This window comes from Centruroides sculpturatus, unplaced genomic scaffold, assembly GCF_000671375.1.
Source record: "Centruroides sculpturatus isolate CEXI.00-Female unplaced genomic scaffold, Cexi_2.0 scaffold706, whole genome shotgun sequence".
Lineage (NCBI taxonomy): Eukaryota > Metazoa > Arthropoda > Arachnida > Scorpiones > Buthidae > Centruroides > Centruroides sculpturatus.
In genome coordinates this window covers 362632-376889 of record NW_019385092.1, presented here as the reverse complement: position 1 = coordinate 376889, position 14258 = coordinate 362632, and the positions used below count along the sequence as shown (strand labels likewise).

The 14258-nt window shown below is 28.0% G+C and overlaps 1 protein-coding gene across 1 annotated transcript in view; it reads left to right on the top strand.

Annotated features, from left to right (window-relative positions):
• Positions 1-12826, top strand: part of LOC111634576 (WD repeat-containing protein 26-like) — a 36931-nt gene extending 24105 nt beyond the window's left edge. Inside the window, 6 exon segments of the mRNA XM_023379378.1 lie at positions 2920-3058; positions 3318-3458; positions 5772-5891; positions 7288-7433; positions 10112-10190; positions 10273-12826. Of these exon segments, the coding sequence (XP_023235146.1) occupies positions 2920-3058; positions 3318-3458; positions 5772-5891; positions 7288-7433; positions 10112-10190; positions 10273-10386 (739 nt within the window). The 3' untranslated portion in view covers positions 10387-12826.
• Positions 12827-14258: the final 1432 nt, after the last annotated feature.

The following is a 14258-nucleotide window of genomic DNA, read 5'->3' as shown; positions in this document are numbered from 1 at the left end:
AATGAAATCTTTAGTTTTCTCTCGCTTGCCATTTTTTATCTACTTCAGAACGAAAATAGTCAATACACTGATTAACTCGTCATTATCAATGATGAAATTGTCAGCGTGCAATCAAACTATTGCAGTGAAATTTATAAAATATGGATATTTAGTTCCAAATAAAGAGACATATAGACAGACTCATAAATTTGATTTGGCCAATAACTCAATAAGTTGTCAAATCACAAATTTGTTGTTTATATTTTGAAATTTTCAAAATATAGAAATTTAAAAANATGGAAACTGCCATTATGTTAATGAGATTGTAAATATCACAATACAAACAATATATTTAGATTTAAATACATTATATTTTATTATTTTTTAGATATATGTTTGTACAAAATAACAACACATTGACACTATTAGTGGAAAAAGTCTGTTATGTGAGTTTATCATCAATGATTCATTGCTTCTTTCTCAACAAAATTTTTGATGTGAATGACTGACTGCCTTGAAAGCATCTTGTTTTACGAATGATGTAGTTTTTAGAAAGCTGTTCAAAAACTTCAAAGCTTTTCTGGCTTCCCTATGTTTAGACAGAGCAGGATATTTGTCTTTGACAGGATTTATTTCTTTCTTGTTTTAATCACTTGTTTTTTTTGCATTTGGTTCTTTTCTTTGGCAGTGTTGTCTTCAGATAAGTGTCTGCAGACAGCTAGGTCATTGTCAATGTTGACAAAATCCTTTTCATCACTCATTGTTATAATGAGACTTGGCCCAGCCTTTTCAATACAGTCAATGGATTTTGATGGAAATTCTGATTTATTCAAAATGTCAACAAACTGTTGACAGACCTGTTTTTATAAAGCAATGTGTAATTGTATTTTGTGGAACGTCATTCCAAGCTTTGTTTATTATTAGCACTTTTACATCTAGAAGGTTTTAGTTATGTATTCTGAAACCGTGTCTTTTTTTTTTTGTGTTTTTATCGTCACAACTAGATGTATAGTCTATCTATGCATCTAGCCATGATGATAAAAACACATCTAGAAGGTTTACTCCAAATTTGTGTGATCAAAAATATAGAACATTATAATTTGAAATGCTCAGTTTTTTTGTTCAATAATCTGAGGCAGGCTGCTAAAGGAGGCCAAAAATGTTTGTGTTGAAATAAAAATTTGCAGGAAAAAATGAAGAAGGTGGTCTCTTATTGCTTATTAGAAAAGTTCCAGATTTTGTAGTAATCTACAATAAGCTTTCTGTATTGAAATTTAAAGTTTTAAATGATTCTCTGATCTAAAGGTTGTTATCTAAAAGTTATAATTGATGGTAAAAGTTGAACAGTTAGTTTCCAGAGTGAAAATCATTAAATGGAAATCATTAAATGAAAATCATTAAGTGAAAAAATTAAATGTTGAAAAAAAGAGTAATTTTTCTATTTTTGGCAATTATTTAAGTGAACTTTTTTTTAGCCAGTTAGAAAAAATGCTGGCATTGTTCATGCTTGACATGCTACATATTGTATAGGTAATGTCTTTGTATTGTAGAAACATTTAGGCTTTAAAGATTTTCCAATTAATAACAATAGCAACTTTTTATTCCCTCTCAAACAAAGAGTCATATGTTCTTTGGATTTTTAAACTCCATGACCTGAATCACCTTTGAATACCATTATTTTGTCTGGCATTTAAAAAAATTTATCTGCATTGAAAATATCATCTGGGCTATAGTTATGTACAATTTCTGGTACACTTTTCAACAACTACATTCAGTTCCTTTTACACTTCTACACTTTCACCACGGATTTTATTGAAAACTGTTTCATTCCTATTAAATTTATCGTCACCTGTTGCTTGCTTTGAATCCAGTATAACCCAACTGTTGTTCAAATTGTTCAGATTTTTATCTAAGAAGTTTTCTATTGATGGGAATATTCTTATCTCTACACTTTATAAACCTCTTCATCATGCACTTTTCGGCATCTGGATACTTATAATTACACTTTATTTTCTATTTTTTTCTGTTGTTTGTCGAAGATTTCCAAAATCCTCTTTGTTTTTCAACTAAGTAGAAAAAGTGTTCATGGAACAGCGAATGTTTTTGCAATTTCTGATTTTTTATTTTTGCTTTTCATCATGATCTTTACAATGGATATTTTTTCTGCTATCAATGAAATCTTTAGTTTTCTCTTGCTTGCCATTTTTATCTACTTCAGAACGAAAATAGTCAATACACTGATTAACTGGTCATTATCAATGATGAAATTGTCAGCATGCAATCAAACTTTACAGTGAAATTTATAAAATATGGATATTTAGTTCCAAATAAAGAGTTACATATAGACAGACTCATAAATCTGATTGGCCAATAACTCAATAAGTTGTCAAATCATAAATTTGTTGTTTATATTTTGAAATTTTCAAAATATAGAAATTTAAAAAATAATGATTTTAAAGTGCTAAGATTTGATTGGTCAGTTTGCATTCCAGAATAAGATTGTTACTTTTATGTGTAAAACGATGTTAAAATTTTGAATTTTATGTTGTACACTCATAGACATAATTTTATACAATATCAATATTCAACTTTGTGATAATATCATTCATTTCCTAGAAAATGCAAAGGAAAGCAAATAAAATTAGACACAAAATAAAATCGCTGGATATTAAATTCTGAGTAAGTGAAATATGATCTCAAAACTACTTTAACTTATAGGGGCATGGAATGCATTGAGTCCACAGGAGTTAATTCAAGAGAAAAATAAAATTCAAGTTAAGGAAGTTGACTTATCAAGAGTCTACTGTATATGGACATACAGTATTCTGAATGGTTTTATTAACTCAGATCTTTCTTTTCTTGAAAGTTACTATTTCTGGGAATTTCTCACTCAGTTTAATAATTAATTTTTATTATAAAAATATAAATTTTATTCTATAGGGAAGAATTTCCATGTGAAACAGTTCAAATATTAAGAGATCACTGTGATGAAGTTTGGTTCTGCAGATATTCTAATGATGGCACAAAATTAGATACTGGATCAAAAGATACAACTGTAATTATTTGGGACATTGATCCAGTAAGTATTAGAATTTTCTGAAAAATATTTTTGTAATTTTTATTAATAAAATTAATATAAGATTTAATTAAAATTGTGTACTATATCTTATTTGTAATTTTTTTTTTCTTTTTTAATATTAATAGTAAATTACATATTTTCATTTTGTTACTTTGATTTAAACTATACATTTTTGACATTGAAAAACTATGAACAAATAGAAGTCTCGGTGTACAGAAAGCAGCTTGTTTTAATTTTAGTTTTTTTACTTTTTTTATAGGAAACTTTAGAAGTTCGACATAAAAGGACATTTGAAGGGCATCCAAATGGTGTATCATATTTAGCGTGGAGTCCAGATGATACATATCTTATTGCCTGTGGTCCTGATGATTCCTCTGATGTGTGGTTATGGAATGTACAGGTAATTTACCTAATACAATGATATATAGTAAAATCTCAATGCATTTTGTTTTAAGGGAATGGAAAACAATAAATCAGAAAAAAACAGTAGTTTCAGAAAACTATTAAAAGTTATGAATAAGAACAATTTAATGATTTTTATTCTCTGAAATACAGTATATGATACATTACAGTGTACTTAAAATACTAATTTTTTCTGAAGAACTTTTTGATTGACATTTATTTTGTGCAAACTTTATTGTCCAATTCAAAGTTCAATTTCTCAAGATCTAGAATGCTTTTACTATTACCATCACTCATGCTGTGTACATAAAAGCTTTTACTTTCATCAGTGCTCTATGTGCCTCAACAAAGATGTGCTAAACTTTTTTCTTTTTCTTTTTTTTCTCCTCCACATTCCCAAACACCAGGAGGCTTTTGCAAGTCTCTGTATATGAATATACATACATCCCAGTCTTACAGACAATTAAAATGACAGAAATTATGACAATTTTTTCATTCTATTATTTGTTTATGGATTAAATATACTTTTGACAATATGATGAATGGCTGCAGATGACTGCTTGATTTTTCAACATGCAGTCTAGGCACATGTGAAGGCACAGTACGTGTGCCTAAGTGTCAATGTTTTGAATTAATTCAAGATTATCATGCATGTCTTCTCTCGTGCTTATAAATCATTGTTCCAAATTTAAAGAAAAAACTATCAATATGGAAAAATGTTGATCAGGACCATAATTTTTCGATGATTGCCATGATAAAATAATAGTTCAAGGATCAATGAAGACAGGAAAAAATAATGTTATTTATGTGGGGATAGTTTTGGGATCAAATGAATCGAGCAACATATATGGGAAGACTAAGGTAATGGGAACAATGCAACAAGGTTTTAGTGTATATATGCATAGATATTCAAAAATCTGAATGTGAATAAATAAAAAAGAAAAATGTAATTTTTAGATAATTATTATTTCTTCAGTGATGTAATAAAATTTATATATTCCAATATTAAGATATTAAAAATCTAAATTATTTTTAATTTATTAAACAAAACATTGCAGATAAACTGTAAAGATGAGTGAATCGCATAGAACAGGGCTTTTTAAACTTTTTTATTCACGACCCCATTTATGATTGTGATTTTTTTCGGACCCCCCCCAAAAAAAAATATAAAATAAAGATATATACAAATTTGCAAAAACAATAATGGTGTACTACCANTTGTTAGGTCAATTTAGCCCTGTTGACTATGTAACATGATTTTCTAAGAGTGCACAGTCCGAATCTACCATCTAAAAATTGGCTTTTTTAAAAAAAAAATCTTAAATGATTTTGGCATAATTATTTAGACTTTATTAAGAGAGATAATGAATCTTTCTTATATTTTAATTTGGCAGATTTTTTTACAAGTCAATGTTAAAATCTCAAATTTATCACAAAAAATCATCTTGTGAAAAAAAATAATTTCAACATTTTTAAAATATAAGTGACATTGAACTCTAGTCTTACTGATAATTCATTACCTGTTGTAATGTAATTGAAATTAAAATAAAATAATGCTTTATTTGTAGAATTATTTTGTTAGTCACAGAAAACAACAGTCAAATGATCATTAATGAATTTAAAGTCAACCAAATGATTGCTTTAATCAATCACATTTATAGCCCGATTGATTAAGGTGATTGTTTGGTTGAATATCAATGTATCAGGCTTCATGAAGTTTAGAATTTAAAGTATTTTACAAAATATTTTATTTGTGTTATGTAAATTTCTGAACTATAAAACCATTTCTAAGTATATAATTTAAGATGATAATGTAAAATATTTTCAAGTTTTGAATTATTATACCTTTGAAATAAGATAACTATAATTTTTTTTAATATTGTAATATTTATCATTTACATTTAACATAATTTTGCCAAAGTAACTTATTTATTAGATGTTAGGTAACAAAATGTTATATCAATTGTTTAATAATCAGTTAAATAAGGTATGTTAATATATTTTATTTAACTGGAAATTAGTAAACATAACATCAAGATTATGTTATATGATTCAAAGAATTATTATTAAATATATAAATCATTGTGTGATGACTTTTTCATTGCTTATTTATTAATTTTACACACTAGAGCTTTGATTTCTTGAATTTATAAATATTTAATTATTAATATCCCTTCAGTATTCATTAAATTTTAAGCCAAGATGATCAGCATTCTATTAAAAATTTTGCATTAATTTAATAAAATATTTTTAAATAAATGAAATTTTGTTGACTAAAACAAATTTCATTAAATTATAATTTAATATTCAGACAGGAGATCTTTGTTTTAAAATGAGCCCTACTCCAGAGGACAGTCTTACATCTTGTGCTTGGCATAAAGATGGAAAAAAATTTGTAACTGGGGGTACTAGAGGACAATTTTATCAGTGTGTGAGTAATTATATTTTGAAAACAAACCATTGACTGAACATCATTTAATAAATATTCTAACCAAAATTAATCTAAGCTTGGAAATATACTGAGTGATCAAACAAAAGGAGAACTTGCAAGGAGTTTGCCAGTGCTGCAAATCAAACTTGCTATGAGCCAACTATAGTTTTTTCTGTCCTGCTACATCTGAGAAACACTTAGACCTTGAACATTTATGTACTATGGACTTTGAGATGACATCTGAAACTCTAAATAAATAAATAAAAGCTTATGCCAACTCTTACTTTATAAGGCTAAACTTTGATTATTTTCATAGCTGTATGAACAGAACCATAAGACAATTTGGTTTGTTGACATAAGTTCATTAAAGATTAAAGATCATTCATTTCTGCATGCAGTTATACTTCATAAAGTCTTTCCTTGGATAACTTTTCATTTACAACTCTCTTATGTTATATACAGAACCTGTCTCTTACTAAAATGTTTGTAAACATAAATCTTTGTAGACAGTAGATTCAGAATATTTTCTCATAAATCATTGCTCTAATTTTTAATCACTTTTCTTTTTTATGTAATTTTCCAATTATTGTAACATTTAAATTAAATAACGATAATGAGTTAATATTACACTTGGGAATTGGCAAAGTGTCATAGATCAATCAGATCCACCAACTTGTTGCATCAGCAAATTACCCTTGTTGCTATTTGAGTTTTCTTTTCATTTGATCACCCAGTATTTTAAATATTGTAAGGAAATAGTTTGATTGTAAGAATGATAAAATCTTTTTATTTGAAATTTCTGTTTTTTAATTTTAATAAAATGTTTAGTTCTTATCAATTTTATATTCATATTTAGATTTTGTTCATAAAATTTATTTTATAGCATTAGGTTAATTGCTATTTGAGAAATGAAATTTTGTGAGTTTAGCATGACAACTAGATATTTCTGATGCCTTTTGAAATTCTGAATTTTTTATCATATTATTTCGCTTTATATTTAATTTAATATTTGAGCGGTGTTAAAAATTTATATTATTATAAGTACTGTGATTAAAATAAAACCTAAACTTAGTGCATTTAACTTTTAAAAGTATATAATATGAAGTATATAAAGTTTATTATTGGGAGTTTTTGATATAATCTTATACAGTATTAATTTATGATAAAAATGAATGAAAACAGGAAAACTTTAACATAAGAAATGTTCAGAAAATGACAATTTTATTTAAATTAATTTAATTTATTAAAAAATTTTTACAATAAGATTAAAAGCAAAATTAAATGCAAAATAACAATAATTCTGTAATAATAGCATTTAATATCACATCTGTAATTTAACTAAGTTAAAAGCATCTGTAATTTATTAATAATAATTATTCAAATAATAATTTCATAGGATCTAGATGGAAATGTGTTAGATTCCTGAGAAGGCGTAAGAGTATTGTGTTTGTGGTGTCGAAAAGATGGTAAAACTGTATTAGCTGCAGACACACACAATAGAATTAGGGGTTATAATTTTGAAGAATTAACAGATTTTAATATGTGAGTATATTAAATATATTTTTGGTTACTAAAATTAATAATTATTGAATAATGAAATGAATTACTGTATTTTTTTGATTAAACCCAAAAATTCAAATAAACCCTTGGAATAAAGGTGTTGTTAAAAAATAAACCCCAGGTTAAAAAGTATGGGAAACATGTTGAAGTACTGCAATGTATAGGTATCCCTTGCTTAAAACGGGATTTGATTAACACACGAAATGAATTGCAGCGATCCCTTTATATATGCAGCAGAAGTTTTAATTAACATGGCTTTACCAGATGTTTTTACTTAACATAGTTACCTTATTTGATTAATGCAATTTTGATATATGAGGTAGCATCAGGGATTAATTAACCTGTTAATCAAGAGATATCTGTAGTTTAGAATGACAGGTAAGGAGTTTAACTAAAATTCTACCTCTTCAGATTGTCTGGACAGCACTTTATAATCCAAGGTTTATGGAACATTTTTGGAAGTAAAATTATAAATATTGTCAAATATTGAGTGTGAGAAAGTCATGATTGAATTCATAAGTTGAAAGCTTATCAACTGAAGGGTAGTAACAAAAAAACTCAAATTGGAGATTGTAAAGTTTAACTAGATTCAGTCAAGATCACACAAATAACAATGTAATAAATTTAAAGAGTTCCAGCCTGTTCTAGCAATAATTTTTTATTTATCTAATGTTTTCAGCTAGCTTATGTAGCCATCCTTAGGATTGAACATTCGTGTAATAAAATTCTTTTAGATTTAAATTTTAACATTGTTAGAAGTGTTCTAAATATGAATCGATGACGAATAACCAAAAACAACATAAAATAAAATTCCAAAAACAAATAATAAAGAAACGTTAAAATACAACGATGATGATAATCCACTACAAATCCATTGAATATATACAATAGTAATTAGAGTATGATTTTAATCTCGTTTTGGTTTATAACATACTTCCATGCTGCAGATAAGCAATTGGCATCATTATGATAACCAAACTGGGAAATGCTGAATTGGGTTAACTATGAAAACAGTAATTGTTTCAAATATTGTAGCTGTAACCCATAAATACAGTTAGTAAATGATTTTGATGGTTCAGAAAATGTAGGAGTAATTAAGGTATTTTTTTCAATTTTTGTTTACTTGTCCCCTGTTGCAAGGTAATAAACCTCAGGGGATATGTACATTTTATATATGGTGTTTAATCAAGGAAATATAGTGTTAAAGTTGTCAGATTTTACATTAGTCTCAAATAGTCTAAAACAATAAATACTATCATAAAAAAAATTCATAACATGATATGTCACTTGTAGATTTTATATTCTAAAAGTGGCATATTAATCAATTATTGGTTTTTTAAAAAAATCTAGAGGATTTATTTAAGTACTTGTGTAGTACTCTAGCATAATGCATAAATAGCTTTCCAAAATTTTGGTAAGTAAATATAAAAAGAATGAAGAGTTTCACATATAGAATGATTGAATGGCTTCTCGTTTTTCAATCTTATTGTGAACAAGTAGCTGCTGCTGGGACAAGAGAATTGAAATTAAGCAAAGTTGAATGGGAAGAGGTGAAAAAATTGAAAAATCTCTTGGCAAAGCCAAACCATACATTTACACTTCAAGCTTATGATGTGACTCCTGGAATTTTCATTGGCATAAACTTGCTAAAAGTTTGCAAGACAATGCAGGAGAAACTGCAATGGAATTTTATCCTCAATGCGAAAATGGGAGGAGAAATTCTTTAAAAGTGTATATTTTCTTGCCGGAATTTAAATTGATCTATGCTACAAGATTTTACTGAGTCCACAGCAAGTAATGGAAGCAAAAGAAGGACTCTTTGATATAGCCCAATGACTTGAAAGCAAAAGATTTTTTAGCATTTCAATACAGTGCAAATGAATGAAGGATTCAAATTTTCAATAGAACCATCTCAGACAAGTTTTCAGTTATCACAACAGGAATATGATACTTTCAAAATCATGATGATTTTGAAAAAGAACTTTATAAACAGGAAAAACGCAGACAAGTTTCTGAACTATACAGTTCAAGTGAAGAAGAATTGAAACATTTTCATGAAGATTGCAATACAATGGAGAATATGGCAGGTTCGAAATAAAATTGGTATTTGAGGTGATTCAAAATTACCCAAAGAGCTTTCAAGTCACTTGTCATGTTGCATCAAGCATGCCTACTACTCAAGCGAGTGTGGAGTGATTATTTCCAGTTCTAAAATTAATATTAAATGACTATTGACTAAAAATGAAAGATGATTTACTTTCTGCTATTTTATTTTATAGAGTGAATAATGATGATGTGTTACTATAAAATAAAGTTTTTTTTTTTTAATTTTTGAAGTTAAGTATTTATTTTCAAAAATTTTTCTTAAAGAATAGAGCAAGCATTTTAATGCTGTAATAGAGCAATAAAAAAATCAATTTGCTCCAAATGCATGATGATAAACAATTTCTAATATAAGCTTTATTAATTACATATAAATTTAATAAAAAATTTTCAATTTATAACTTATAAGACAGTTTGTATAAAAATATTGTAATCTTATAGTGATGTACTTAATGTACTTAAATATTTAAATATATTATATAATGTAAGATGATAAATTGTTACTATATAAATTTCATTTTTCATAAAATGATTTTTAAATTTAATGTGTTTTCTAGCATACAAGAAGGTTATTCAATTATGTCTTTTACCTGTGATAATACGGGTCGTTTAGCTCTTCTCAATGTAGCAACTCAGGTAATGCTTATTTTTCCTTATTTTACATATATTAATATATCTTTAAAAGTAAATTATATTTAATATTTTTCTTATAACATAGATACTTGTAGTCATTCTGATTTCTCTCTTACTTCACCAACTACTGCTATTGCTTCAATTTCAACTTGAGCACCCTAAGACAACAAACATATTCAAAATAAATATGTATTTTTGAGAAATATCAACTAACAACATAATGTAATATCAGATCATTTCAAATCAATGTTTTCCAATTTGTGGATCATACATAACCCCCAACAACAAATTGTATTGTACCATTTATTTTTTTCTAGCTCAATGAAAGAGAATCATAAAATATATTGGTGTGACCATTACATCACACTGAGATGGCTACGTCAACAATGCCCAAGAACTGACACCACCTGTGACTTTAGGTGCACAGGAACCTTCCAAATAATTATCGCATGAGTGGTCCCATATGACGAAAATGAACAGGCCAGGGATGGAGGAGGGAGTCAAGAGACAGTACACTGGAAATAATGCACTCCACTATACATTTAACCAGCAAACAATAAATATTTATTTTTCAAGAAGGAAAAAAATTTACAAAGAAAATTGAAATAGAGAGGAGAGTCTTAATGTATTCCAAAATGAGAGAGACTGTTTTCAGTTACTTATATGGGTTGATAAATACCTGGATCTATAATGTCTGATGATCGCTGTCTGGCTTTGACATCCTGGAGAGAGGAAGGAGAGTCTCTCACTAAGTTATGATAAGTCTTGAATCCCAAAGTTCATAAGAGTAAAATCCACAACTGTTGTTGTCCAATTGATTGTTTGTTAGTTCGAAGCAGCCAAGGCCTGGTGGAAAGGGTGGGAAATTGGGAAAATCAGTGAGAAGCCTGGCAAGGATGAGCACACACTTCAAAACAGACAGGTGAACTCTCTCATGACCTTCTTTCCCCTCTATTCTGACCATATTTGCTATGATCATGCAAGGAGCTGATGGTTAGTCCAATCCCAAATTTTTTTGTGACACTTCCTTCGATGAATAGTTTTTAGTGGAATGTGTCACCCACGAAGAAAGTGTTATTGGTGGGAAAATCTTGCAAAGTTCCTCTGTGGAATTTGCTAAAATAAAATAATCCTCTCTTTTAATTTTTGAAAAATTAAATAAGATTAAGATCGTCAAAATTACAAGAAAATATTAGCCCAGGTTCTCACATTGGAAAACAAAGCTTTAAATGTCTTTTCCCCTACACTTACCAAATTAAATGAATAAAAATAATTATTATTTAAAACACACTGCAAAAAAATTAAATAGTAAAAGACAAATATCTCATTGAAAATGATTTTATTGTGTTTAAAAAAAATAAGTATAAAATTTGGTTCCTATTTGGTTAAGTCAAAATGAGGTGATTGATAAATGACTTCAGGCATAACATACTGTAGAATATTTAGCTTCCTTGGCTTTGTTAAAATTTAATATAAATAATTCAAAAATTTATCCATTTCCATTACATTCATTACATTAAAAACTGCTTTTTTTAACAAAAAAACTTGTCTGATATTTCAGTACTTTTGAGCTTTTTAGACTCATTATGAGGGACAATCAAACAGAAATTCTAAATTCTATCAACTCAATAATTTCATTGATGAAATTCAGAATTTTGTATTTGATTTCCCACTGATGATGAGCCTAAAAAGTTCAAAACTATTTTGGTAAAATATCAGACAAGTTTTTTTGTTAGTTTCTCCAATAAAGCAATGTTTAACATCAATAAGTTGTAGATTTTTAAAGTTAATTTCTAGCTTTGAATAACAATTCTAGAATTTTAAAGTTTAATTTATTGATAAAATGCACATTAAGATCAATATCAAAAGTCAGCCAATTCTTGAGTTAGACAGTCAATCAACACACTGACCAAACAAATTATCCATTGTCTGATGCACATGCTATAGCACCCCTACTCAAATGATGGCTGCAATCTAAATCTGGACTGCCAGCTAATTGCATGTTTCTAAACCAGCATGCTTTTCCTTTTCTGGCTAATAATTTTTCTATCAATATTGTACAGCCCTCTAAAACTGGTAGGAAAAAAATGCAAATTTTAATACTTATATTTTCCATTCTCCCCTTACTATTTTTTCCTTTTTCTCATTATTCATCCAATATAAGCTAATATCACTTTGCAGAGAAGAGTGATATTAGCTTGATTTGAATCAGTAGAATCTTTTGATGACCTCATAATACTGCCTGTTGAATGTCTATCTTCACTATGTTCTTGTTAAGAAGCAAGATACAAAGAAGCACTAATGATAATATTTTTAAAGGGAAAGGTAAAAAAACATGGTTACTAAAAGGTGACCTCTTAGCAACTGACTCTAAATCCAAAGCAATAAGCAGGAACTTTATTTTAGTCACCATATATGTGTACCAACAGCCATATTTTTAGAAAAAGAACACTGAGTAGAGATATTGAACAGTCAACAAATTTCTTAAAATTCTTCAGCCAACATCACAGAAGCAGCAATTTTTATAGTTCATGGATAGTTCATAATCACACATTTAACATTTCTGTCAGATATATTTGAACATATAAGCCAGTTAAATAAAATATATAAGACATTACCAAGCTTCTCTAACATATCACATAACAATAGTTAGAGAAGGTATTTTGGAAGAACAGCTCTATTTTCCTGCTGGACATCAGCAGAATTTACAGTTAGAGATGATAGATCTCCAGAAATCACTGCAAAGGACAGATAAATAAGCCAAAAATTTTGAAGTGAGCTTAACAGCCACAGATTCTTTGAATAATGAGAATTCATGTTCTCACTATGCTTGGTTTAACATATTTGTGCATAGGTGCTTTCTCGCATATAAATTATAACAAAGACAAGTACAGGAAGCGCCATATTGTACAATGCATCCAAATTACAATGTCATATAAGTCAATTTCTCAGCTATGGTTAGTAAGAAGAATTTCAATTTCTCTTGTTAAATGCAAAAAAAAAAAAAAAAAACAGAGTGACTCATTAAATTAATAGCATAGCATATGATACTTTTCAGTATTGTATACCTATGTAAAGATAGCAGCACAATCAACAACACTTTTTTCCTCTTCATTAGTTTAATAGTTGAGAGTACATGATCCAGACTAGTATTATGCCTGGCAGTTCCATATTAAGACCTTGCTACAAATTAGTTGAATATATGTGCACCATATACTTATTAATTTGTGCTTTGTCTGGCAGTAGTTAAATATGTAGTTAGGTTTAGGTTAGCAATGATATAGTGATTAGGTTAGTGCTGTTTTATTTAACAGCATTTGATATTTTCTGTTAAATTGGATTATTTGCATATTGATACCACTGCTAATCTAAACCTAATTGCACATTAATTTGTTATTATTCTGCACTGCATTTGTATTATATAGTGAAGCATTCACCTGTCATATTTGATAGGCTGTTCCAAGATCCTACTAGATATTTCAAAATGCACAAAAAGGAAATAGTAAGTATTTTTTCATATGCTACAACTCTGTAAGTGATAATGTTGCCCTATCTGCTCTAAAGGTTACCTATTATAACTGAAATAACTGGATGAGCAGAGACTTTTGTTACAATCCTGTATATATGATACAATATGTTTAAATCCCTTTTGATATGAATTGCCAATATTTTAAAATAATCTAAGCAGCTTTTTAAATTACAGTAGAGCCTCGAAAACTCGGCCTAATGTGGACCGAAGGGTGGCAGAGTTTGTGAAAATGCCGGATTATCGGAAATGGGATTAAAAAAATAAGTATGAGTGTTTCCTCAGAAAATACTGTACTGTACTTGTATGTATNTACACTTACTAAATTAAATGAATAAAAATAATTATTATTTAAAACACACTGCAAAAAAATTAAATAGTAAAAGACAAATATCTCATTGAAAATGATTTTATTGTGTTTAAAAAAAATAAGTATAAAATTTGGTTCCTATTTGGTTAAGTCAAAATGAGGTGATTGATAAATGACTTCAGGCATAACATACTGTAGAATATTTAGCTTCCTTGGCTTTGTTAAAATTTAATAT